Raw genomic sequence first — 27,115 nt, 5'->3', positions numbered from 1 at the left:
GGTTAACTCAACACTCAACAAACAGGTACTGAGCATCTGATACGCACCAGGTACTCTGCAGGCAAATCATAGTCAGTGGCCATTTAGAGAGCAGTAGAATCTAAATTTTTTTTTTGCGTTTTCAAGTTTAGATCTAATGAACATATGTCAATAATTCAGGACATGGTATATTAAAGTTGTATCTATCTCTGAAGCCACCACCATTGCACGTAGAAAATGTAAAACATTTCCATCTCCAATATTTTATAAAAATTTACTTTCACTCCAGATAAAATCCTACTAAGGTTTGTTCTAGTTCATGAGATTCAATCAAAAGGAACAGAACTGTTCTGCCCTGAACTTTCAGCTACATGAGCATCAATCACCAGTGCACTCAGAGATAAAGTACAAAGTATTATTCCTGATTTTAAACCACTGAATAAAACTGGGGGTAAAAATTTGAAAGCTTTCAAAAAAAGGGGGAAAAAAGCACCACTGAAATGGAGGAATAAGATTAAGAATAGCTTCCATAAAGAAAATGTAAGCACACGACTTCCACTACAAGTAAGATTTATGCATTAATAAATGAGAAAGCCATTCACAGTTTAGAACAACTCATTTTATTATATCCCATCAACTTATACCTGAATACCTAAAGGAAAAACACTGGAGTGGGCTTTATAGAAATCATCATCATTTACTCTACATTTTACTAAGTTTTCATGGTACGCCAGATAGCCTGCACAACGGGAGGCATTATCTTCTTAAGCACAGCCTAGTTTAAAATAACTCCCAAATTACAGATTTTCGTCAATATTGTCTAAAACGTTTAAAAACACACAAGACCTCAATATTAGCTTGTTACTCAATTTGGATAGTGTATTTTGTATTCAGCAGCAAAATCAAAATTGGTTGAAAGTATATTCCAGCATAACTTTTAAAATGTTAAGATCCTAAAGGTACATGAAGTAAACCTAAAAAATTGAAATAACAAAAATCAACAAAATGAGGGTATTAAACTACTTTCATTAGCAACACTAACCAACTTAATAAACAATAGAAAATTAGTATTACGTAGTCTTGCTATGCAAAGTTATGAAGTCTATCTTAATATTTCAAATCATTAAGCCTGTTTTCTACTTCTATGGCTTTGAAAAGCAGCAAATCTATAGAAGTTATGATCTACAGTTTTATTTGTAGTTTTAAGAAATATATGCATTTATTATTATAGCTATAATGACTGATGACCAGCTCCAGTGGCAAAATCTCGGCAGGAAACAGATTTAGCAATTTAAATGTTTTATAAGTTTTTGTAATTGAGGAAACTTTTCATAATCTGACATTTGTTAAAACCACTTATTAGAAATTATGCAGCACAGTAGCTGTGGAAATATGAGCTAGCTTCACAATTATAAAGTCAGCCTATGTAGCCCTTTCCTATTGTATATAGTGGCATAAACCCCACGGCGGCCTATCAGCTAACTGGCAGGCAGGGGGCTGCTCTATTCAAAGTGAGAGATACAAGCTGCAGGGCAAAAACCTGGCAGCTCCCATCTGACCCCACAATCCCCTACTGGTGACAGCTCCAAGCTCCATGGCAAATTAGGCCTTCTCATATTACAATTGGAGAAGACAGATTCCATTAGCAGTATCTGAAATTGAGTGGAGAGCTGCACTGTTATCAGACTTGACTCATAAGCACTGCTATTAATCAGAGCTATGATAGCATTTATATATTTCAAGCTATCTGCTGCCGCTGTGATATTCTGCTACAAAGGGTTGATGGGACTTAGGAAATTGAACAATAGAGCTTTCTGGGAAAAGCAGAGTAAATCAAGAAAGTCTATGACTTCCGCACATTCTGAAGGGATTGTGGTTTACATAAATTTTCTCCCAATTGGAGATTGAGCTCTTCCTCATCTTACACATGGGATTTAGTTGTCACTCAATGGTAACAGCTGTGAAAAGGTGAAGCGGCCCACCGCTCAGAATATTGCCTTCGCTTTTAAAGCAATTAACCCATGAACAGGAGGATACCTGGTGATATCAAAGGGATTAGGCCAGGCACTGCATTATTAACATTTCCTTGAACTAATTCTAACTCTGACTAGCTGTCAGAAAAGACTCTACAGTCTTAAAAAAGAGTTTTTGCCCTGCTTTTTTCCCTTCAAAATGAAGTGCTGCTATTTGAGCCTAATATGTCCCCCCACTTATAAGAAAATGCAAATGAACCAAGCTCTTAATATGCTTAACCAGTCTGAGTCAATGCAATTTTAATACAACTGTGAGAGAAATATATGATCAATTAACCAGGGACCAAGACAGATAGTCTCCTGAATGGAAATTAATGCTCCAGTACTTTCCATTCTTCTTCAACTACAAACACTTGGTGACTCTTTGTTGCTTATGCATAGTTACCTCTGAAATTAGGCAGAGCTTCGTATTATCCTCTATGGCAATAATCTAAAATACTCTCTGAGTTGGAAAATCCAAATGTCCCTTAAGCAGGAGATTCCATATTCTCTTAGGTGTGGCATTTTCCTATTCTTTACTGAATGGAATCTTAGCTGGAGCTATAACAATAGCAGACACAGTGCTCAGAATCAAGTGTTCCTTTTCCAAAAGCTTAATCAAATTAACTTTTAGCAGCAGCATACTGTTTAGAAATATATAACATAAAAAATTAAATACCCCATAAATAAAATGCTGGCACAAAACAATCCGCCAGAAGATATTTAAATATTACTGAAGCTGCTTGTAGGGTCTTTGTAGTAAACAGGCATAGTTTCAATATACCTTTAATTACTATTAATATTCATATATCCTAGGTAACCTGCTTGACATTCAGAGATCTGATTACTTACTGTACAATGTTAATGGTCTTAGAAAGTTTGTTCATGCAAGTTTCCTGAAACAGTGCCTTTTAGAAAAAAATATCTGAAAAGCTGCTTATTTAATGGTTAGTGACTGCCTTTAAAATAAGAATTATGATTATAAAAACTAAAACAAGTTTACTTTCGATTCACAGGGGTGCTCAACAAATATTGCTGAATGAATCCTTTATAGTTCCATTTAGCCCCTAATAGTTTGAAAAGGATATGCTGACTCTCAAGCCTGTTGAAACTATATTCTCTGCCTTGTAACAACCAAAATAAATGATACAAGATATGCCCTCGCCTGAGGTCATAGACAGTTTAAATCTTTCCTGAGTAGAAAGCTGTTATACAATGCCATCAACTCCACCCTCTTTTATTGACACCAGAACATGCGAAACGTAAGCACACTGATATTTAACAATAGTGATTTCAGTACCCTTCCTTATTCAGTATACAGGACCTAGTTCGATGTTTTATAAGTTAGCATTGCCTTGTGCTTGAGTTTCTAAGTGGTGATCATAGTAGCAATTTACATTATAACTTTTTTTATTTTAGATGAATGGGATTTGTGCATTTTAAGTCTAACACTTTAAATATCATACTATCAAACTCAAAAAGCATTTACTTTAATGGCCTTAAAAGAGAAAATCCCAGTTCCTATAAAACATTAACTGTATTACAGTCTTAAATGCACACATGTACACTTAATAAAATGAATAATATTTCATATAAATTAAATGCACTAGATTAAACTCCCTTAACATAATGCATGCTTAAAAATACCCTGAAAGGGACAATACATTAATACATACATACAGAAGCAACTGGCATAATCTTACTATTTTTAATTCAATACACTGCAGTGATACAGATAACTTTCAATGTGCTGTTTTACTCATATGCTTTCTACATTAGGGCAGAGCAAATATATAAATGAGTTCTTGCCAACCATTAGAAAAGATTGACAAAAATGCAGTGTTAATGACATCTTACTGCCTTTAAAAGCAAGAGAAAGATGTAAGAAAGGCAAAAATTACATAGTAATTGGAAGCGACAAATAAATCGTTCTTTCAATCTAAGTCATGTTTACTGAAAAAAAATGGAGCTTTTTATATCAACACATTTAAACAGAAATTTGCTTTTGAAATACAATCTTTGTTTAAAAGGTACAGAAGGTCTTTATATCCACCCCAAGAGCTAAATATAGTGAATACTATGTGAACAATTACCTGAAAAAAAAAAAACACTAAACCTGTTAAAAGAATTAATTTACTGCACACCAGTCAGCATTAATCCCACATGTACAGTAATGTTCTCTTAAGTGATGGGGGAAAAAAAGAATAAAACAGCTTCCTGGATCAAAACCCTTCAATATTCAACAACAAAACAGAATCATGATTTGGTGTGTAAATGAATAAAGTAGTGAAATGTCTCCTAAACGAATTCTCCTGAAGGAGTCAACCTGTAAAGGAATACATTTACTGTATGCTGGGACTGGAAAAAAGCTGTCACTATAATGGCTGTACAGAAACTGTGTCCTGCTGTTGGGTTTATATTCACAGAAGAAAGGTTTTAAAGGTTAAGTTCAGGTCATACAACAAATGAAATTGTAACAAGCCAGCTGACATTGTATAATGTCTTCTTCCACTCAATCAATAGGCTACTGTTAGTCCTATTACCATAGAGATGGTTTGCTCTTTCCTGAAGGGTGTCTATTGTTTGACAAAACAGATTTGCCACTTGAACTAGGTTGTTCCCAAAGGACGTGTACCTTGTCAATTATTTGTATTCAAAATAATGAAGTATTTTTGTATTAAAATGTATGTACGAGATAATATTGTTAGATCCCTTTGCTGAAAGAAAGTAACTTTTCCAAAGTACTATATTACTAAAACAAATCAAATATCCGGTTTAGTCATATTAAGAGTTTTTGATTTAAAACACATATCAGCAAGTATATAAATTTATCATTAGGACTGCATAGTAAAAACAAACAACACAGGGGGTTACAGGCAAGTGGCTAATCTAAAACCCATTATACGTAAGCATAATAATTAGTAAAAGCTATTTTAAAATATAGAAAACTCAAAGGGAAATTACTCCCCAAAGGTATTTGGATTCTATAAAGATTTTTATATATGATTTTTACTGTGGTTTTCATGTGGAATGGCATCAACAATTTAATATACTGAAAAACATGGAAAAGTTTTAGAAAACAAAGCTCTTTATTTGCATAAAAGCTATTTATAGCCACACAGCATTTAAATATATGTATACATTATAGAAATTATCTAAAATACAGATGAACTATCTTTAAATGTCTTTGTCTTAATGTCTTGTGAGAATAATTTGCACATTTAATACAGAACACGTAAGTCTAAATTTCAACCTAAGTTTTTAAAAATAAAAAAGATCAGTTTTCCTATCAATAGAAATAATGACAGATTCTTAATTATAAAAGACTCAGAAGGAACAAGTCTAATAAAGATTATTCTAATCATTTAGAAAAAGAAAATATTCATAACATTCACAACACAAATCAATCCAAGCAGAGATGATACTTTAAATATTTCATGCTTAAAAATTTGGCTATCACTGAAAACCTGTGAGACTGAAATAGAAACAAATTAAATAATATAGATAAAAATTTAGTGAACAGTCAACAATTATAACATCTGAATCTGAAAGTTTTCTACAAATAGATTTAAAAGTATAAAGTCATAATTATGTTAACTTTCATCTTACTATAAATAATTAAAAGAGAATTTAGAAAAGAATTTAGCTTCAGGGCAATATTATGACTAATGCAAATAAAAACACTGGTCTCCAAAATGACATTTGAAGTTATGTCTATTCAAATTATACTATATTTACATACAAAAGTTATTTGAATTATAATCAAACCTGCAATAGTTTTTGAAAGAAGTGCTTTAATTTGGTTTTCCCTTTGCAGGAAGTGTAATTTGTATTTTTTACTCTAATCCTCTTAGGCATAGGTTAGACTGAGTTAAGAATGAAGGAAACAGAAATAGCAAAGACAAATGAGTTCACCAATATCCTAAACTAATGACCCGTTTTTTTAAAAGCAGGGTAGCATTCAAAACTAAGAAAGCCTTCCATCAATGAAATAAGTGGAGTCTAATTTGCCTATTTTCCCTACAGCTATAATGGAACAAAGTGAAACCTTACTAAAACCACATCCCAAACTGATTTCTTTAGTTAATAGCCTCATTTCAAAAAGTATACAACGTGTGCATATTTAAATACAACAGAATTAGGTATTAGCTCTGAACCTGATAGGCAGCTGCCCATCAGCAATATTGTGAGTAATTAAAGGATATTTACCATTTACCCAAAGATGAACTTCATACTGTTGAATTAAACTGGCCCATCTGCATTTTCATAAAATGACAAACCTTATTAGTTCTGCCTAACCAGAGACTTGTGATAATGAACCAGTGACACTTTCATGCCATTGTATGAAGCAGAACCAACTGCGTAATCATTTAAGGGGTAAAATGCATATAAAATTACTGTAAATTAAGAAAGTGAAATTGCATGAGTGATGTTGGAAAACCATTCGAACAACAAAAAAAAGTCATTTCTTAATGTATGTATTTGGGCTATAAGAAAATTACATCTCCAATTAGTCAAAATGGATTTTAACTAATCAACTACATTACCTGAAAACGGTGAAAAAAAGTAGTGATGCAGCTACTGCTCCAAATAAGCCACACAGAAGATTGACTCGGTAGGCAATGGAACCAAAAGGAAATAGTATAATTGCCAGTTTAGCCACCAGAGTGAACAAAGGATAACCAGGAGGATGGGCAACCTACGGAAAAATTTGAAACAGTTAGAAGGTTTTCATCTAGTAAAGGAAGGGTCACACTGGCTTTAATTGAAAAGTAGCCCTTTCCTTAGGCAAGTATAAAGATTAAGAGCCAACGACTAACTGTTTGATTAGTAGTTTTCTATTGTAATCCTTTTGTGCCAATACAAATAAATATTTTCTTTAGTGGATTTGGCAGCTTCTATCACATGGTGTGTCACCTAGAGAAGGGGTGACATATTTCATTGTCAATTCTTAAGCAGTTTGTTCTCTGGGTTCACAGTACATTAGGGTCATTTAAAAGGCTACTGGAAAAAAAGCAGGTTCTGAAATATTGTATTGGTTAGGAAGTTGAAAGACCACACTGCTATCGGATTACCACCATGCTGACAGTCCTAAGGTCTAGCCTAAAGGGATCATGCACCATAATAAAGTTTATTAAATAATAAACTTATTAAAACTGTTAACCCGATTTATTTTATTCTCCACAGCTTATACAAAATTTGGGGTGATAATAAGCCAGCTACTGTATATATAGTAAAGGCTTTGCTTTATAATTTAGTTTAATTGGATTTAAAACTTAAAGTAAATTGTCACGTACTGTACTTATAAGTTACTAAAAACTGGGGGTTTAAAAATAAATTAATCTACTTTATTCCATGCTTAATTAAACTTTCTTAATTCCTAAAACTGTTAATGAGAGCATTGATTAAACAATAAAATGAATACTTACTCCAAGCTCATGTGCGGCTGTGATCAGTTCCCCTGTGAAAAAATAATGTAAAACCAATAATGACTATTAGAAAATGACACTCCTCCAAAGTTTTCAAAATCCGAATGCTTGCATTGGGGTTTTGCATTAATTTGACTGGATAAAACTGTAAATCTGCAGAGATTTAACAGCGTGAATGGTCTAAGAATATTTTCCACCTTAGGTCTTATTGAACAAACTATCTTCAGTAGCTTTTAAGAACTGGTCAGTAAAAGTATAGGTAAATTCCATTTTTATAAAAATGTTATTTTCCCTCCTGAAAGTTGAACACACTTGCAAATATATTTTATAAAACTCTTACAGAGCATTAGTGTAATATGCTGTATTATCCCTCTAGAATTTAGTACAAAACTGTCTATAGCACTGTCACCGTATGAAATGTGGAATGTGCAGACATCTGAGGTTTGGACACTCCAAAAAGTGTGCTATACTGCCCTAAACCTGACATCTGAATACCTTCTCTACATTAATTAGGTGGATACCTTTAAACAATTTCTGAGTGTTTATTTGCTCCAGGTTGTTTTGGTAAGCTCCAACTACCATGATATATTTTTTTCAAACCATTAAATCACTATACTATTTACATAGATAGCCCTTTATACTTCCTTGCCATTAGTAATTATTTCTAAAATTATAATGCATTAATTCAATGCCTGTTTTGTTAATATTTTAAGGATCCAGAGCACAGGGACTATTTTTGACTCATATCTGTACACTGTAGTACAGTACAATATAAGAAATCAGTCAATATTAATTGATTTATGAAAGTTAGTATTATCTATTAGGAAATGTATTAATGTCCATTTTCTATCCTTCAATGGTTATTAAACACTCTTAATTTCTACTGACTGCCCTAGCCACAATGCAGACCTTTACCCTGTCTGGCCTGGACTACAGCAATAGCATTGACTAGTCTTCTACTTCAATTCATCTTCATACTGAAATCACTTATCAATGCCACCCATACCTACTCCCTCAACTCCCCAAAGAGGCCAGATCATATCCCTTGTCTGAAAGTTCTCAATGGCTGCTCTCCGCTTACTCAATGAGGTTCGGATTCCTCAGCATGACATGCAAGTCCTCTGTGGCTTCAAATTCCCTTTGCAAGGGTTATAGCCATGAAACCTACCCTCTCCTCAGTCAAATGATTACCTACTGTTCTCTGGAACGGTCCTTTCATGCCCCTTATCACTCACTCATCTTCTCACCCAGTATTCTCTACTAAATCCTTCAAGGCCCAGTTCAATTGCCACCTCCTCAGTGACGTTTCCTTACACGTACCCTCTCCCCAGCGAACTCTGTCAGGATTGAACCTATTTAGCACTTATTGAGATTGCCTTACATTCTAGTTAGTTGCTTTCATTTCTGTCTTTCCCACTAAGTTAAAAATATTATCCTAACCATTTTAGGATCCTGTCAAGATGTCACCACCTCTCTCCTCTGACCACATACAAAGACTAATTCAAGCTCTGAACATGGAGGTTGACAGAGAAACGTATCACATGGTCATCCTTGCTACTTAGACACCCCTCTTAGGTGAATGACTGTTTGCATCATGGAGAGCCCCTAAAGGCACCCAAAGACAGGCATTGCTCACTGAAGTCCATGACTTAAGGGCATCTGTTAAGTTTTCTGGAGATACTGAAGAAAACCTTAGACGCTAAAGGTCATTTTTGTATCCTACATACTTTTTAAAGAAATTGTTTGTGGTTTAAAAATGTTTAGAATTGTTCCCTCTGTAACCACTGTCAAGGATATAGTTTTACTGTAGAATGAGAGCTTGTATGTCTTCAGTCCAGAACTGTTTTAAGTTTTTTGTTGTTAAATTTCTGTAGGTATGATGAAGTAGAGTGAAGTTCAAAATTTCAAGGTGATTAGTCATTCTCCTCCATTTAAAATGTATCTAGGATTCCATTTAACATTAACAAATTTTTTTATTTTTTTTTTTACCATTAAAAAGTCAGTATACTGTTATTCTTTGCTGGAGTTGTGTTAGTATAAGGACAAATCTGGAATGTGGCAAACTTCCATTGCGAACTCTTATCAAATGTTAAATTAAAATCTATACAAAGATGCTACTATTCAAATCCTATCTTTACCTTTGATAAAGATCTAAAGGGAAATAATACTCTTAAAATTGAGTGTGATAAAGAGAAAAGGGGAGGTGAATAGTAAAAAATAAAAACAACAAAGAACCTCCTGGGTCCTTGCTTTCTCCCAGCCTTTTACACAGGATTTCCTGACATGTGTCCTACTACTACCTGCACTAAGAATAATCTGGGTGTTTTGTAAAAATACAGATTTCTTGGCCATACCCTCAAACCTACCTACACTAAGACCCTCTGGCATTGGGGCCTCAGGCAATTCTGAAGTACATTCAAGTTTGAGAACCACAGTTTTCTGTCTGGGACACAAATGGGTGGCAAGCTCAAAGTTGTTATCAGATGCTTAACCATTTAAAAAAAAAGAGGTTCCTTTACACCTTTTATAGTGATTATATTGTCATATATCAAGTCTGTTAAAGACAGTATCCTAAATGCAAATTCATTTTGCCCAAGAATAACAAATTGAAGTGAAGCTAGATACTTGCCCTCTCCTCCAAAGGACTATGAACACTCCAGCCCATAAATCAACTATGTGTATCAAGTAGTGCAAAACATTGGCAAGGCCACACAATGTGATGGATTTAGGAGTACAGTTTAAGATTTATCAAAGGGGGGAGGGCAGGAAGAGATTAACCAAAGAACTTATATGCATATATATGCACAACCCCTGGACACAGACAATAGTGCGGTGAAAGCCTGGGGCGGGGGTGGGAGTCGGAGGTGGGAGTCGGAGGGGGTGAATGGGGGGAAAAGAGGGTATCTGTAATACTTTCAATAAAGACGAATTAAAAAAAAACTTATCAGGAAGAAGAATACATGCTTTATATTGGTTTTGAGATGGGTTGTTTATTGGTAGAAAATATATTTCATAAACAGTCAAGGATAACAGTCCTTTCAACATAAACAAAATTATCAAAAGATATTATACAAATTTTACTGGCAATACTTGGAAGAGTTTGTCATTCCCAAAAATGAACAAAAATATTAGAAGCGACCACTATTTGGAGTCAAACTAAACAAATTAGAGCACCTAAAAAGTTTGGTAACTCAAAGTGAATAGTAGATAACTTTATTCATTTGGGAAAAATTAAAACAGTATTAATAAAGATGAGGCAACCAAAGATTTTAAACAGACTTTAAATATCATTACATATGTGATGATGACGAATTTAACAACTTGTGAAATTCTTTGATAGAGAGTAGAGGTTAAGAGAGAGTGTTTTAAAGTCAATCTTTTTGGGTTCTTTCCTTGACTGCCCCTACTTTCTAGCTGGGTGATTCTGGACACAGCTTAGCTTTAGTTTTGTCATCTATAAAAGGAAGACATTGATAGTATCTACTTTATAGGGTAGTAGCTGGGGGGATTAAAATAACAATCCATGCAAAGCACTTAGAGCTGTGCCTGGCACATAGTAAGTGCTCAGTAAGTATTAGTACTGCCCAACCCCTGACTAATGCTCTCCAATGTCAAAACTCTCACAACTATAGTTATTTCTCTTATTTAATATAAACCTTGGAAACATGGTAACTCAAATCCCCACTACACTAATGAAACAATCCTCTTACGTGTTCAATAGGACCTGAAAGAATCAAGGTAATGACTTGAAAATGGAGCATTAAGGAACCTCAAATGTGACAGGCAGCCTTGAAGATGACTCCTAATGATCCCCAACTCCCGGTATTTTCACTGTATAATTCTCCCCCAGGAGTGTGGGCTGGACTTACTAACTTCCATCACTAAGTTAGCTCACCCAGACCCACTTGGCTTAGAAGCGAACCCTCCCCCAAGGTGAGCCTAGAGAGGGCTGCAGCCCCAGCTATATCATGACAGCAACTTCGTCCTGAGAAAGAGCACCTGGGTTCCTGATCCATATAAAATATGAAATGATAAAAGTTTGTTGTTTTAAGGCACTAAATTTAGGGATATCTTGTTATGCAGCCAAAGATAACTATTGCCCTCAGCCTTTTCAGTCTATAGATTCACTGACAAAATCACTGGCCATTATTAGGCATTATTGGGTGGTCACTCAAGTTGGCAGCAAAACAAAACCAAGGTATGTTTCTCATACCAAATACAAAACAAGAATTCCTGTGATTTAAATGGCCCATGAGTCAAGGTTTTCTTCTTAATAGAAGTAGCTTGCTTTAAACCACAACCTGACTTTCACTATTTTAAGTATTCTCCCCCAAATATTCTGCAAGGCTGGTTCCTTCTCAATATTCACGAAAATATCACCTATTCACAGGCCTTTCCTGACTATTCAGCTGTAAAAAGGATCTCTTACCCTTTCCAACAGCATGGATGGACCTGGAGAGTATTATGCTAGGTGAAATAAGCCAGCCAGAGAAAGACAAATACATGATCTCACTTCTATGTGGAATTTAATGAACAAAGTAAACAAACAAATAAAATAGAAAGAGACTCAGAGATAGAGAACAGACTGACAGCTGTCAGCAGGCTGGGTGAAAATGGTGAGGGGGTTAAACAAACAAAACCCTCATGGACACAGGCAACAGTATGTTGATTACCAGAGGGAAAGGGGGCTGGGGGAGGGGGAAGAGGGGTGATAAATGGCGAAGGAAGGAGACCTGACTTGGGGTGGTGAATACAATACAACCTACAGATGATGGATTATAGAACTGTACACCTGAAGCCTGTATAACTTTATCACCAATGTCACTCCAATAAGTTAAAATTTTTTTTAAAAAGGAGCCACTAGCCACCCCCTTCTCAATCACATTTCCCTCTTACTGTCAACCTTAATTTATCAATATGCAGCTGTTTATTCTCTACCAGCACTAGAATCCTCCCCAGGACACTCGTTCACTACTGTTAATTCCTTTTGTCCGGAACGCAACAAGCAGGCAATAAGTAACCCACGTGGGTTGAAAGGGAATGGAAAGCAAAACTCAGACCCAGGGAAATGACCCGGGCGAGCGGAGTGGTCGCTGAGTCCCGCCAGACGGAACTAACAGGCCCCGGCGCAGAAGCCTGAGAACTAAAGAAACCGGAGCCGGTCCTGGGCACGGGCGGGAGGACGCAGGGCGCGAGCTCGGCTGACCTGACCGGTGAGAAGAGCGTGGGCCCGGCGGGAGGGGCGGGAAGGGCGACCCTGCGGGTACTTTACCGGAGTCTCCCCCCGGCACCGAGGGGGGCAGCGTGAGGGTGAACACGGCGGCCACGCCGGCGAACACGGCGACCCCGCCGCACAGGCCTCCGGAGCTCCGAGGTCCCACTTGGGCTGCCCGCCCCGGGGCCGGGCCCCTGCCGTCGCTGTGGAGACCCATGGACCAGTGGGGCCCGGGGAAGGGGCGCCCAGGAAGGAGGACCCCTAGAGCACAGGAATCCAAGCAGCGCGAGGGTTCCTCCGCAGAACGAGGCGAGCGCGGTCGGCGCGGCGGGGCGACTTCCGGGTTGGTCCTCCGAAGGCCGGGCCGCACCTTTCTCCAGCGGAGCGGGGGGGGTGCATAAAAAGGCGAGGCCTCGCGAGAGCCAGGCCCTGGGAGTTTTCTCACGCGCTGGGGTTTACAGAGTTATAATGTGCTTCAAAGAAGTTATGATTGGAAAGGCTTTCTCTTAAGAAAGTAAGCCTGGGCACAGGTCTGCCGTCGCCTTGGCCATTTCCCCCCTGTCTCGCTGACTTGGTAGGGCCTGACAGAGACAAGCTGGGTCGAAAACCGGAGTGCGGAAAGGCTGCTTCTGCCCCCTGTGGTGTGGGGTGGAACTACACGTGAGGACCAAGAGCGGGAGCCCGGAGTCCAACCGTGGGTTCTAGCAAAGGGAGGTGTGCGTACAGTATGTGCGAGTAAATCGAGAATTACTTTGATCGCGTGTGTTGACTATGACTCATTATAAGCCCGTATGCTATTATTAAATTGCTGAGTGATTTTCAGACAGATTAAAATAAGCCAATTGGTCTTTTTTTTTTTTTTTTTTTTTAATTTTCTTATGGCATGAGGGAAACTCGGCAGATGTGTCACAAGAAGCTAAGTTAGAAGTAATGTCAATGAAATAGATGTGCTCAGCTTGTCACGGAGAGGTGAGGACGATGAAGAGGGACGACATATCTAGGTTTTATGGGGCTTGAGTTTATGAAATTTGGAGAGTCCTCTAAGCAAAAGAATATAAAACTGCAGATACAAAATTAGGCACAGGCATTAGAAGGAGCCTGTGCTTGTGACTGTGAAACTTAAGCTTCATTAGTTTCGCAGTTAATTTTCTTCGAGGATGAAGAGTGGCCGGTTCTCTAACTCGTCAGTAAGCATGCTGACTCTCCACCCCTCCCTGCAGCCTCAAGGACAGCAGGCTCCTCTGGCTTCCTTCAGCCCAGGCCTCTCCACCCTGGCTCTGCTTCCCTCAGACCTCCAGTTAGAGAATACACCGGGGCTGAGTGGTAGGCTTAGTGTCTTAGAAAAGTAATTTTAAACACTCAAATGTACTAGTAACCAAAGGAATTTGAAATAAAAACAGAGAGCCATTTTCACCTTTCCAATTGTCAAAGTTATTTAATATCTGTTGAGTATCGGTGATAAAGGAATTTGGTATCACATTTTAGAGGGCAGTTTAGCTATATGTATCAAAAATTTGGAAAATATTCTTAAAATTTGACCTAAATTGTCAGTAAACATATGAAAATGTGTTCAACTTTATTAGTAATCAGAGAAATTCACATTAAAACCACAGTGAGATACCACACACCTACCAGGTTAGTGAAAATGAAAGTCTATGTACAGGTAATGTTGGCAACTGTGTGGAACAATGGACTGTTAGCAGGAGTGTAAATTGGTAAAACCACTTTGGAAACAGACATTTTTCTAGTGAAGACAAAGATGTGCAGAGCTTGTAACCCAGAGATTCCACTCCAGGCTTGTACCTAGAGAAGCCAGAAGACAGATACAACATGTTCATAGCAGCATTGTTTGTAATAGTGCCGAAGCAGAAACAACCTCAAACACCCATCGGCAATGGAATAGAGAGAATGGCATTCCTGGCATAGCTATACAATGAAACCCAGCAAAGAGAATGAACGAACTACAGCGACGGTATGGGCGACTCTCCCAAAAATTACTAAGCAAAAGGAGCAAGCGATAAAATAATATATATAGAATGATTCCAGTATTTAAAGTTGAAAGACAGTGAAACTAACCTATATTATTTAGAGATATATCCATAGAGTTTAAAACTATAAAGAAAATCAGAAAATCATTATTACAGATGTTGGGATAATGGTAGTCACCTATGGGGCTGAGTGGGGGCCTTGACTGGGAAGGGGTACATGTGAGCTTTAGGGTGCTATCAGTGTTTCTGTTCTTGACTTGGGCTGTGGCTATATGGGTATTTTCCTTATAATTGGTCTTTAAAACTATGTATGAATGTTTTGTACATTTATGTAAAGGCAGGAAAAGTGGTTAGGGGCAACTGCAGTAGTAGTCTATGGGAGAGTTGACGTTCGTCCTAATCGGAGTAATGATAATGGAGATAGATGAAGAAAAATGTAATTAAATGCATTATAATATTCCTATTTAAATACAGGTGCCTTTTTCAGGCAATATTTGGAAAAAATAAAAAACATCTAAGTACTGCCTGAAAAAGCAATTACTTCTTTCATCCTGCCATTTCCTTTTGGGATCATTTTTCTTCCCCTGAAATATATTCTTCAGTAGTTTCTGAACCTTTTTATGTCTTAACTTGCCTTTTCTTTCACCCTTTTTCTGAATGACAATTTAGCTGGGTAGAATTTTAGATTCATCATTTCCCCCCCTCAGCACTTTGATGACTCTGTTTGTTTGTTTTCCCCCCTGGCATCTATTCATGAGAAATCTGTTATCAATCAGGTTGTCATTCCTTTAGATATTTTGCCTTTTCTCTGTGGCAGCTTTTGGGATTTTTTTGTTTCATCTTCATTGTTTTTAAATTTTCCGTGATGTATCTGGGCATAGATCTTTCTTTGTTCCGCTAGGCACTCATTTGTTCTTCTTAATGTGAAGATTCAGGTCTTTTAGTTTGGAAAAACATTAGCCAGTATCTTTTCCAAGGTTGTTTCTCTATCACGTTACCTTTCTTTTTCTTCTGGAGCTCCAACTGGGTTTCTCCTTGCTTCTACATCTATTACCTATGTTCCACTTCTTATTTCTCTGAGCTACATTTTGAGAGGTTTCCCTAGTTCTTTCTTCTAGTTTACTAGTTATCTCTTCATTTATAAAGAGGCTCTAAGTTAGCCCACCTAATGAATGCTTTAGTGGTGTATACAATCAACTGTATGTTTCACCTCCATGGTATCTACTTGCTTCTTGTTTTTCACCGTTCTAGCCTTACTTAATAACCACAAGTTTGTTTTTCCCCCCAGAACATCCAGTTCTTCTTTCACCATTGCTATTTTCTTCTTACTATCTTGAGGTTTGCTCTGTTTATTTTCTGAGCTGTGCGTTTTCCCATTTGTTAGATCTGTTGATTCTTATTTTGTGCCATTGGGTTTTATTGGTCTCGAGATTGTTTGCATGCTTATTTTCTGCTGTTATATTTCCCCCATTATAGTCTGAGGCCATGTCATGGTTGCTTCCACCTTAACACTAAAGAATGCAGACCTTCAAATTAGGTCTTAACTTAATAGCCCAGCTTGAGATTCTCACCATATCACTGTGTGGTAAGTCTCTAGTTTGATCTCATTTTGTGACTCATCATTTGTCCCTGTAAGTTTGTTCATTTCCTTCCTTTTTAGCATGGAAATTTTCAAGCATACACAGAACTGGAGAGAATAGTAGAATAAACCTTTAGAACTCATCACTCAGCTCTAACACCAATATATGGCTAATCTGGTTTCATCAATACCCCTCCCCTACTTTTTGATTTACTGGATTCTTTTCAAGAAGCTCCCAGACATCATTTCATCCATGAATGTTTCAGTATGTGTCTCAGAAATATGGTGTCTTTTTTATAAACATAAGTATATTACCACTCTAACACATGAAAATTAGTGATAATTTCTAAAACATCAACTATTCTGGTAGTGTTAAATTTCTCTGGTTGTCTCACAATTTTTTTATAGCAGGTGTTGTTTGCTTTTTTTATTAGTAAGGTTCATATAAGATCCAGACATTGCCTTTGGCTCCTAAGTCTTTTAAGTCTCCTTTAATCTATAGCCTTTCTCCCTCCAGAATGTGGGGAAGTCTACAGGATAAGAAAAGAAACTGGATTATTTATTCTCTAGAATTTTTCAGATTCTGGCCTTTGTTATACTCATGTGATACCACTTAACATTTATGCACCAGCCACCTATTGTTTCAATGATGCTGTGCAACAGAACACTACAAAACCTCAGTGGCGTGTAATAATAGGGTTTATTAGTGCTCGTGCTTCTGGGGAAAGTGTCGTGGTGACTCTGCTGGTCTGGGCTGACCTTGCTCACATGTCTGAGGATGGGCTGGCTGCTAGCTGGTCGGGGGCGGCCTTGCTGGGAGAAGGGAGAACGTAACTGTCCATGTGTCCCCCATCTTCCATCAGGCTAGCACAGCTGTGTCCTCAGGGTGACAGCAGAACAACAGGAACACTGGTGTTGAAGATACAGGGGTTTGGAAGGAGGGCCTCATGAGGGGGAGCGCTGAGCCAGTTCCCCCAGGACTCAGCCACTGCCAAGGGGCAGGTAATAAGGTGGCGCCTTAGAGAATAATGCAGAGTTGGCTGGAATTGGGCTGGAAGATAAAGGCATAGTCCCAGTGTATAAAGCAAGAGCCTAGATTTTGGATCCTAAATAAAAACGGAGTCAGAATAACAGATTTTCTTTAAATGAATATTTAAGGAGCTCCTACTGTACGCCAGGCTCTTCGTCAAGGAAGTTACGTGAGTTGTAGAGTACTGGCTGGGTTGGAGACAAATGTGTTCGTTCCTGTACAAGGCTCAGAACAGTTGCTGCATCAATGCACACTCAGAAAAATGCTGCGCATCAGCTCATTGTACACCCCCAGCAGCCCTGTGAGCTAGAAAACATTTTCATTCCCATTTTACAGATGAGGAAAGGGAGCTCTGGAGAAGTTAGGTGACTTGCCCGAGTCGTCACAGAGCCAGTGAGCGGTAGTGCAGGACTTCAGACCCCCGCGTTTCATCTCAGGGCCCGCACAGTGGCCGTGACTCGCAGCTATGTCGTCGGTACGCCTCGATGTTGCACTGAGTCCTGAAGTTAGTTTTGGAAGTGCCCTGGTCTTGAGCTAGGGTTGGCCCCAGAGCCTGAGTGTGTGGATGTGTGGGTGGGTGGGAAGGACTGGGTTCATCCTGAGAAATGGCTTTACTTGGGGGGGGTTAGTGAACTGTGAGGGCTGGAACCCAAACAGCCAGAGCAGTATGGGCTGCTATAGAGGGGGGGCCTGAGGACATAGGAGAAGCAGAGGTGTGTCTCTAAGGCCACAGATGCAAAGGAGCATGTTGTGAAATCCCTCAGCAAGGAGTGGAAAGGTGATGCAAGAGACCAGGGGTGGATGTGAGAGATTTCTGTAAGTGGGGTGAGAAAAGAGGCGTCTTAAAGAGAGACCAAGTGTGGCCATTTTCTAACATGGTATTTCCTGAACCTGGCTGATCATCAGGAACATTTGGCAGCGCTTTTTAGAATTGTGGATTCCTGGGCCCACCCTTGGAGAGTCTAATTAGTAGTTCCAGGTAGATCCCACATATCTGCATATTTTCAAAGCTTCCCAGGTGATCCTGTTGATGAGTTTGGTCTGAGGCCCACTGATCTAAAGTTACAGCTCTCATTTTACAGATAAAGAAGCAGACACCAGGGAAGTTAAGCATCTCACCTGAGCCACACAGCTGGTCGATGGCAGCCCTGGAACTGGGCTTCAGTCCAGTGCTCTTTCCATAGTATTCTTTCTATATTCCTGTCACTATATTGGATGGGGTAGGCTGCTTCAGGGGGAAATACTCCCAAATAGAAATACTCCCACATTTACATGCTGGCATGAGATTAGCAAATAGCGTTCATCACTATACACTGGAAGTAACCATAATTATGCACAATAGATTCTAGGTAACAGTCTCCCTCTGCAGTGCCTAAGTATGGATTCTATTTCCCAGTGGGATATGCATGGCTCAGAAGTAGGAACCATATTTCTTTTCATTTTTATATCTCCAGTGTCTCCCACAGTACATTTAATAAGTATCAGTTAAATAACTGCAATAATTTGAAAAAGCCAACATATTATATAATGTGTAGTGGTAAAAAGTCAACATTGTGGTAGGAAAACATTTTTTTGTGTGTCGAGCTCAGATTTGTTTTCTCTATTCAAGTCTGCCAAACCTGTGTTGCTTTGAAATTATAGCTTGTTTGGTGACTAATATAAATGAGATGGAACAATACACTAGGTCCCTTTTGAGGGCAGTTTTGAACAATGGCACTGATCAACCATCTGCAGGTGAGCGGATCAGTAAATGGGTGAGTGCACTAGCTTGACAAATGCTCTGCTCAAGTGAGTAGCACCGATTTTCACTTTTTGGGTAGCAGGACGCACATGAAGCCTGGTTCTCACATCATCTGTCTTTTACAAAAAAGGAAACTGAGGCCCAGAAAATGTGAGTAAACCTGGATGACACAACTGACAAGCTGAGGAATTTGGGTCCTGTGCTCTTTCTACAGGATCACAGTGCTGCCGAGTGGGAAGCAGATAGTGGGGTTGGCGTTTTTGTTCATTTGTTTTTCCTGATCAAGGAGCATCTGCAGATCGCACAAGCGCAGAGGCTGAGGGAACTTCAGGGGAGCAAGAGGAGAGCCAGGGTCAGCTTGGGGGCTTTGCCATCACAAACCATCTTTATGGGGGTTCTCAGGTGCCACAAATCCCGGCATTCTGGGGGCTCCTCATCCTGACAGAATCTGAAAATCAGGAGCAGGACAGATGGTGCTCATTTGCCCCAGGAGGTGGAGTGTCCGGCTGCGGCTGCTCCCCTGAGCTCCGGGAGGGGCTGCGGATGAGCCCCGGCTCGCAGATGGCCGTGTGGATGGGGCGCTGCTCAGAAGCTGGAGGGGCTGCTCATCACATCACTGGGCTTAAAGCTGTACTTACATAGTAAATGCACTGCTTTTATTTAGATTCTGCTTTTATGTGAGGTGGCTTTGAAAAGGGCCAGGTGAAGATTATTTTGTGTGGGGGGGATGAAGGGCCTTGAAATCTCCCAAACTACCTGTTCATGTCTCCACTGTGCAAGAAAACCTTCCACTGAAGAGCATTCACCATCACTGTGCAGCTGAACTGGGGCTGGGGTGCTGTCTACCCCGAATCTAACAGGTTCATGGGAACAGGAGCACTGAGTCCCACACAGGTGGTTATACACCTATGGGGGACCCTCCAGGCCCATGCAGGGGCAGAGGAAGCCTAGTGCACTGGGCCACCTGAGATGGCACTAGGGGCTGTGGTCCCCCTAGGGCCAGTCTGCTTCAGGGACGGAGCTGGGCCTCCATCCTGCCTCCAGGCAGCTCCATACTTCTGTGAAAGTGGTCTTGGGGCACCTTCTGGCCAGAAAGAGCTCATGAGCTCCAGAGGTTATGATCTCTGAACCCTGGGCAGACAGAGTTTGATCTAGGGAGACAAGTGTTTCCAGCCACAAGGACCTTGTTTCAGACTTTGCTGGAGCATCCATGACTCGTGCCTGGAGAAGGAAGTTACATCCCATCTGAAGCTGTCTAGAGGCCCTGGATCACTGGAGATACCAGGGGACGGGGGGCCACAGTGCCTGGAGAGAGCCTCAGTGACCTGGTTTCTCCTGGAGAGGAGTAGAGATGAAAGGCAGGGCTCTGTTTCAGTAGAGGGCTGAGGGACAATGAGGTGCAGCTCACCTGCGCTGGGATCACACTGATGAGCTCCGCGCTGTCCCCCAGCACTGCTGGCCTCCAGTGCAGATGCAGGGACTGCTCCCTCATGACCCTGACAGCCAGGATTGGGAGAGGGGTCTTCTGCCAGGGCCTGGAGAGGAGGGCAATAGATAATCAAGGGGCTGCTTCTTCCCAAGTCACCCCACCATACATTCATGCACTGGGGCCACAGTGACACCAATTTATAAATAAAGTGAGAGTTCCTGCCTGAAAACATAGCTTATGGATGGAGGGGAAGTACTATTTCTCAGCACCCTGTTAGAGTTAAGTGGAGCTAATTCAACTACAAAAATGAAACTCAAAAAATATTATCAAGTGTTAATATTGAAGGTAAAGCCATGAACAAAATCCAGTCTTACCAAGACACTTAAAGGGGCCCATAATTAGACGGAAAGGTGCTTTTCTAGGTAATTCATCCATCTACTTCGCCAGCTGTCTAAGGAAATTCCAAATCTTATGGCACCAGTGCGCACTCTAGTGGTGCTGAGGCAAAGCACATACTTCCAAACTACTGAATTTAGCCACTGCCCGGGACCTCGAGATAAATATTCCTTGTCTATCAAAAGGTTAGATAGGCTTGCCTCAAAACAGCAAAAGAAATTAGTCGAATATTATACATCATGTAATTCTGAGCCTTATAATTCTCTAAGAATAAGGCAAGTTCTGTTTTATTCGATGCTCAGTGCCAAGGGCAAACAAACAAGAATTATTAAAAATCTTAAAACAATCTAAAATAACATCCAATCCAGTGAGATTTTAGGAAAGCTTTTGTTTTTTTCTTTTCTTCTTAAATCCGAGCTACATTCAGACTTTCTCCTTGGAGATTCAGTTTAAAGAAGGGAGCGGAAGCCGATAATAGATATAATACCTAAAACAAACTCCCTTCAGCCATGACGGTGTTATTACAAAGTTGAGTGAGTACCATTATTTCAGATAAATAAAAACAATGGACCAGAACCGATTTTGCATAAGGAAATATCGTTCCATTTGTTGCAAGCCTTGGCGAAGACTTTTCTCTGGTCTATCAAGTGGTGGTTAATATACATAAGAAATCTGTCTTTGGTTATAGATAGCATTCATAAAAACACACATATACCTTTAACCAAGTAACAACGTTGCCATCCTTTGTGTGTTTGTCTAAACTGAAGGACACATACTCACTTGGTTCAAAATGTAAATTATACTCTTAAAATCAACTAACACAAACTGGAAGAAAAAAAATTCAACCACACACATAAAAAAATAAACTTTTTTTAAAGCCAGAAGCTTTGTGTTCTATTGTGTTTAGACTTAAAATATAGAACTATTTTGAAAGAATTAAAGAGATTATGTTTATTTGATTTCAAGTTATCTCAGCAAGAAACACATTTTTCATACCTCTTTGGAAGAACAGCAGGTCAAATGACACATTTGTGAGTGACTGTTTGAAATATTTCAGCCACGCCGCAGGGTCCACCTGACCTGAGCACCACAGATTGAGGGAACAAAGGCTTGTGTTTTAAATGTTCCTTTAAGAGCCTTTCTGGGGAGTGGATGCGGGAGGGGATGCGGGAAGCTGTCACAGTCCTTCCTTTTTATTTTTATCCTATGACACTAATCAGTGTAATTATATTGCTAACCCATGACTTAGGCTCATAATTAATTTTCCCAAGTGCAAACATTATATAGCATAATTCTGCAACTTTGCAAGAATAAATCAGTTTGTTTCAAAGTCACCTGCATCCTTCAACTCCAAAGAGTTCCCTAATATGTGCACATTTATTCCTCCCTTTGAGTAGGTTTTGTTTTAGGATCTGCTCAATAACCAAGGTAGGGTTTTATTTTTAATGCTAAAATGAGAACAGGTTTGTTAAACAGGAGACCTAGGATCTAAAAAGTGATTCACTTTATTACTTGACTGAGTGAAAATCATACATCCATGTGAGCTTAAATGAGGTCGTAGCTCCCTGATTAAATGAAACAATTAATACTACCAGTGTCTGAAGATCATGCTCAAGAGGACTTCCCTGAACGTTTCCGAGAGTAATCATTCCAAACAGAACATAACCTTTGTTCAAGGTGTAACTCAACATAAGGACTCGTGAGTCAAATGCTGAGCTTTTTAAAAAACGACAAACCTTTGTTTGTGGCCTTATTAAAGAAATTCTCCCATCTCCATTTAAAGGGATAGTTTGCTGAGGCCTAAATAAAACGCCAGAACCTAAAACGAAAATGCTCCGACCTCACTGCCACACCTGATGCTTCCAATCCCGATTTCCTCGCAGCTCCTCTTTCTTCACCTCCTTTGCCCCAGGCTTTCATAAGCCAGTGAGATAAAAATGAATTTCACTTCCCAAATGCTGGAATTGCTGGTGCAGAACGTAACTAAATATCAGCAGCTGTGCCAGGGCACCTGGGGCCATGTCAGAAACCCGACAAAGGACTTAGTTGTGAACGGGACCCGGGTTCTCTGCTCATCTCGGTTTCCTGTGCTTTAGGGGGGGCTGGGAGAACTGCAGCTGTGCTCTAAAGGGGGGGGGGGAGAAAAGAAAAATTGTGCATATGGGAGAAATTCTTAGGGAAAAGAGAATAAAACACATGTTCCTAAAGCCACAAAATGAGACAGAAGTAATGCCAATAATACTGCTCCAAACGACCACTGCTTCCAAACTTTACTGTAAAAACGTATCGCACTGGGACCATTTAAGATGCAGATTCTGAATCGGCGGGTCTGGGCAGAGCCTGAGATTCTGCATTTCTAACGAGCGACCGCAGGGTGTTGGTGCAGTTGGTGTGAGGACATTTTAAATAAGTAGGGCTAGAGCCATTCATTGCCTTTCAAATAAATTGCCCCCCCCCCGCCCTTTATTACTGTTCCAAAGCAGTTTCATTTAACATTTGCTACTCAAGAGATTTCGGAAAGACAAGCACTGTGTATTCTATTTCTCTGCTGTGTCCCTTAGCACCTAACGTGGTGGCATCATCGTAGGGACAAGAAAGATGAAGTAGCAACAGGGGCAAACCGTTTTCAGAGGAAATGGCAGCACAGCTGTGAGGAAGACTCAGGTTCAAGGACAATTGCAGGACATTGGCGTAAAAGGTGTGGAGAGCTTTCTAGTCCATCCTGGGGAGTGTTTGGGAAGATAATCTCTGGTCTCTTTCTACCTGTCGGTTCATTGTGGGAAATGATGGAGCTGTCCTCCCAGAGAGTTTAGAGCAGTAAAGGGTTGGGTTCAGGGGCAGGCCCAGAGGATTGACTCTGAGCTTGATTTAGCCCTAAAGCTTAGTTTACTCACTTTCAAAATGGAATGAACACACCTACCTGCAAGCTGATTTTAAAGATTTAAAAGGATTCATATAAAGCACCCGGCACAGTGCCTGGGGGATAGTAGTTGCTCAAGAAATATTAGGGGCAGTCAACTCTCCTTCAGGGCTTGTTCTAACCCAGGTGTTTCTAACCTTGGCAGCTGCACATCAGAATTACCTGAGGGAGCTTTTAAAAATCCTGATTCCCTCCACCCAGGCTATAGCCCAGATCAATTAAATGATAATCGGAGGAGGTGAGGGGGCCATTTTTAAAGCCCCCAGGTGGTTCCAAATTCAGCCTGGGCTAAGAACCACTAGTCTAAGTATAGCTAAGGACCAGTTACTTCTTTGGGGCCTAGTAATAGGCACCAGCTAATTAGCCTCCCCCTGGGGTGGTGGGGAGGGAAGGAGGAGGGTGAGAGGCTTCCCACCCCCCATGCACACCCCCAAGGCTTGTCTTCCCTTTTCTCACCCCTGCTGGGACAGCAATCTGCCAGCTCTCAGCGCTAATCAGTTTCTTCCTAGTTACTGATCTGCCCCAGGGGCCCATCCCTCCAGATAGCTGAGCTTGGACTTCTTTTGTTTATTTGTGATTCTTGGTTATTTACCTTCTCCCTAACAAATAGAAGTGTTTTATTATTGTCACCCACATCTTCTTTGGTTTCGCCAACAGTAAAATCAAATGGGGTCACACGAATAAAAAAGCCACCAGAAAAACTCACAGCGATATTTAGCCCCTGGAGAGCTCACCCCACAGTGGGTCTGAAGTTTCCTGGGGAAGTAGAGGTGGCCGTGTGTGTGTGTGTGTGTGTGTGTGTGTGTGTGTGTAGTGTGTGTGTGTGCGTGCACGTGCGTGCCCCTGAACAAATGCAGTCGGCTACCATCTTGGTTCTGTCACCTCCAAGGACTGTGACTAGTAAATATATAACATACATAAGGTCCATTAGCCTAGTGCTTGGAATGAGGTGTGTTTTCAATATTGTTAAGGTTTTTACAGTTAATCGATGGCACCTGCTAGGCTTGGCTGCCCCTAGCAGGCACCACTACCCCTTCCCAATGCTGATTATTTTTTAAAAATTATCTGATTGCTCTCTCATGGTGCTTCTCCCATGGTCTGAAGACTGCACAGGGATTTGTGGTGAATTTGGGCAGAATCCCACTCCTTTGGGAAACACATTGTGTTATGCAGATTCTGTGCAGTATGGGTTGAGCCCCAAAGTCTTATGAAGCTTTTACTTCCCTTCTCCCTCTGCCCCAGGCAAACATCCCCATCTTGTACTTCTGCCCTTTATTCCTGAAACGTTGCTGCAAGGAGAGGTTCCTAGGCCTGATTTCCCCCTTCCTTCCTCCTGGTAGGCCAGCTGCATTGGGTTATTAGACACCCCAATCAATCAGAACTGCCCTTTAATAACCAATCTGAACACACAATGCTGACTCACCAATCAGAACTGTGATCCTGACCAATTAAAACTGAACAAATCAGGAGACGTAATTTGCATGGAATTGGACCAATAGGGAACCGGAGCGGGGACTTTCTCTATAAAAGGCAACCTCTCCCCTAACCTCTGTGGAGCACATTTCCAGTTTCTGCAGGAGGCTGAGGTTGTGTTTGCCCAGTTTGCAGACCGTTAACCTGCAGATCTCCTTTTCTCTCCTGTCTTTTCATCTGAAGAAACTCTCTCCTCTTTTCTCTAGTGCCAAAAGGCTCATTCGGGGTTTCACTTAAAGAGGGCTAACTAAGAGTACTTTCAATAACTGTAGAAAGTGTTAGAAAAAACAGATACTGGGAACCAGTTCAACATGAGCTGGTCAGAAAGACTCAATGAGATGAAGCTAAGCAAATACTTGAAAGAAGACTACTGGTGTATAAGGGAGTGGGCTCATGAGGGTGGTCAGCCTGGGGTGTAGGCAGAATGGAGGTGCATTGTCTGGAGAGAACCTAGAAAGGAAATCACTGAAAGTGGTCCACTTTCTAGGTGAGGAAAGGCTATCCTGGTAGTAGCCCTTCATTGCTCTGGTAACTCTTACATAACGCTATCAACTGAGTGCTTTACACTCAGAAATCATTTTGTCTCTTGTTCGACCTCTTCCTGTCAAATAAGTCAAGATTTGCATTTTCAGCTTTCACTTGATATCATTAGAGGAGTCTGGTGCTTCTGGGGTCCTTTCTGGGAAGTACAGTGTCCAGTAAAAGTCAGTATATTCTAATCTAGGATGAGAATGGGACATCAGAAAGGGAATTACGGATATAAATAACTGGGGAATGGGCAGTGGGTCCAGAAGCCTAGAATTCTGCCTTCAATCTTCATTTTTATGATGCCCTTACATAAACCTGTTCCATCCAAAATCAGTCTGCCCGTGGTTTTTCATGGATAGCTGGAGTTAGACCTCAGGAGGCTAGGGGTCTTCGTAATATTCACTGATGTACCCAAAGCCTAGATTATTGAGCACCTCCTCTGACCCAGCACTAAACACTTGTGTCGGGGGGGAAAAATAGTTCAGGTGTTCCTAATAGTGGTGAAGGGAAAGCCTTTACTCAGCCGATGCAAATCTGGACCTGAAGGCCCGTAAGCTCTCCAAGATGTAGTATTGGGATCTTCCAGATTGAGGAAGAGGGGTTATGTGATCTTGTGGTCTGGCCCCGGTTACAGTTTTCTAATTGCTGCAAAACTTGCTTTGCAACCATCAGTTGGAGATGGCTCGGGGCTCTCATGACTCTTGCTGGAGATCATTGGAGTAACCTCACTTCAGAAACTCAGGACAGTCCAAGAGCTGCTTTTGTAAGCTTGAGGATTGTCTGTTAAATCAAGGTTATGGGAGGGGGGAATAGTAAAAAAAGGGTAGAGAAAATAAGGGGGAAAACAAGCTGAAAGGAAGGCTTGAAACAAGGAAAATGATCTGTTTTTAACCTTCTTATAGTCAAATGAATGAAGAAGAAAATCGCCTTTTCTTCCCCTCAGCTATGCATCTGCTCTTGTGAAATTGCTAGAAATATTGAAGTCGTATTAATTTTGTTTGGATACACACATCCCAAGCAGCTGCTGCCAAATGTCCCCCTAAGAGCTCTGATCTTCCACAGGAGATTTGTTACTGTTTTAGTTCCCAAAGCCTCTGTTCCGACAGTCATGGTGAATTAAAGTCGGCTTCAGCAGAGGCATTGTAACACTTCTTAAGCGATGAGAGCAGGACTCGGGAGTCCCCACTGGACAATTCAAACATATAGCCAAGTTTTAAAGTCTAATTCTGTGCTTGTATGTAATTTTGATCTGTTCTGGGGACATAGCCTGTGCTTCTAGTCTGGTCTCATCATCTTGGGTCTCTCATAAGCAAGGTACGCATTCCCAAGAAGGGATAGATCTGGGAGAGACCCCCCCCCCCCGGGGAAACCCCCCCCAAGGTATTGCTGGCACTAT

At 40.3% G+C, this 27,115-nt stretch overlaps 1 protein-coding gene across 3 annotated transcripts in view; it reads right to left on the bottom strand.

Annotated features, from left to right (window-relative positions):
• Window positions 1–13,001, bottom strand: part of TMEM260 (transmembrane protein 260) — a 57,273-nt gene extending 44,272 nt beyond the window's left edge. Inside the window, exons 1-3 of one of the 3 annotated variants that reach the window (XM_081135778.1) lie at window positions 12,693–13,001; window positions 7,421–7,452; window positions 6,539–6,690 (exon numbers count right to left, since the gene is read on the bottom strand). In XM_081135778.1, coding sequence (XP_080991904.1) covers window positions 6,539–6,690; window positions 7,421–7,452; window positions 12,693–12,852 — 344 coding nt within the window. In that variant the 5' untranslated portion in view covers window positions 12,853–13,001. The remainder of the gene's footprint in view (window positions 1–6,538; window positions 6,691–7,420; window positions 7,453–12,692) is intronic. The other 2 variants (XM_081135779.1, XM_081135780.1) reach the window with 2 other exon arrangements.
• Between the last annotated feature and the right edge of the window lie 14,114 nt (window positions 13,002–27,115).

This window comes from Miniopterus schreibersii (assembly GCF_964146895.1).
Source record: "Miniopterus schreibersii genome assembly, chromosome: 1".
NCBI classification, from domain to species: domain Eukaryota; kingdom Metazoa; phylum Chordata; class Mammalia; order Chiroptera; family Miniopteridae; genus Miniopterus; species Miniopterus schreibersii.
This window is presented reverse-complemented; position numbering and strand designations above follow the sequence as displayed.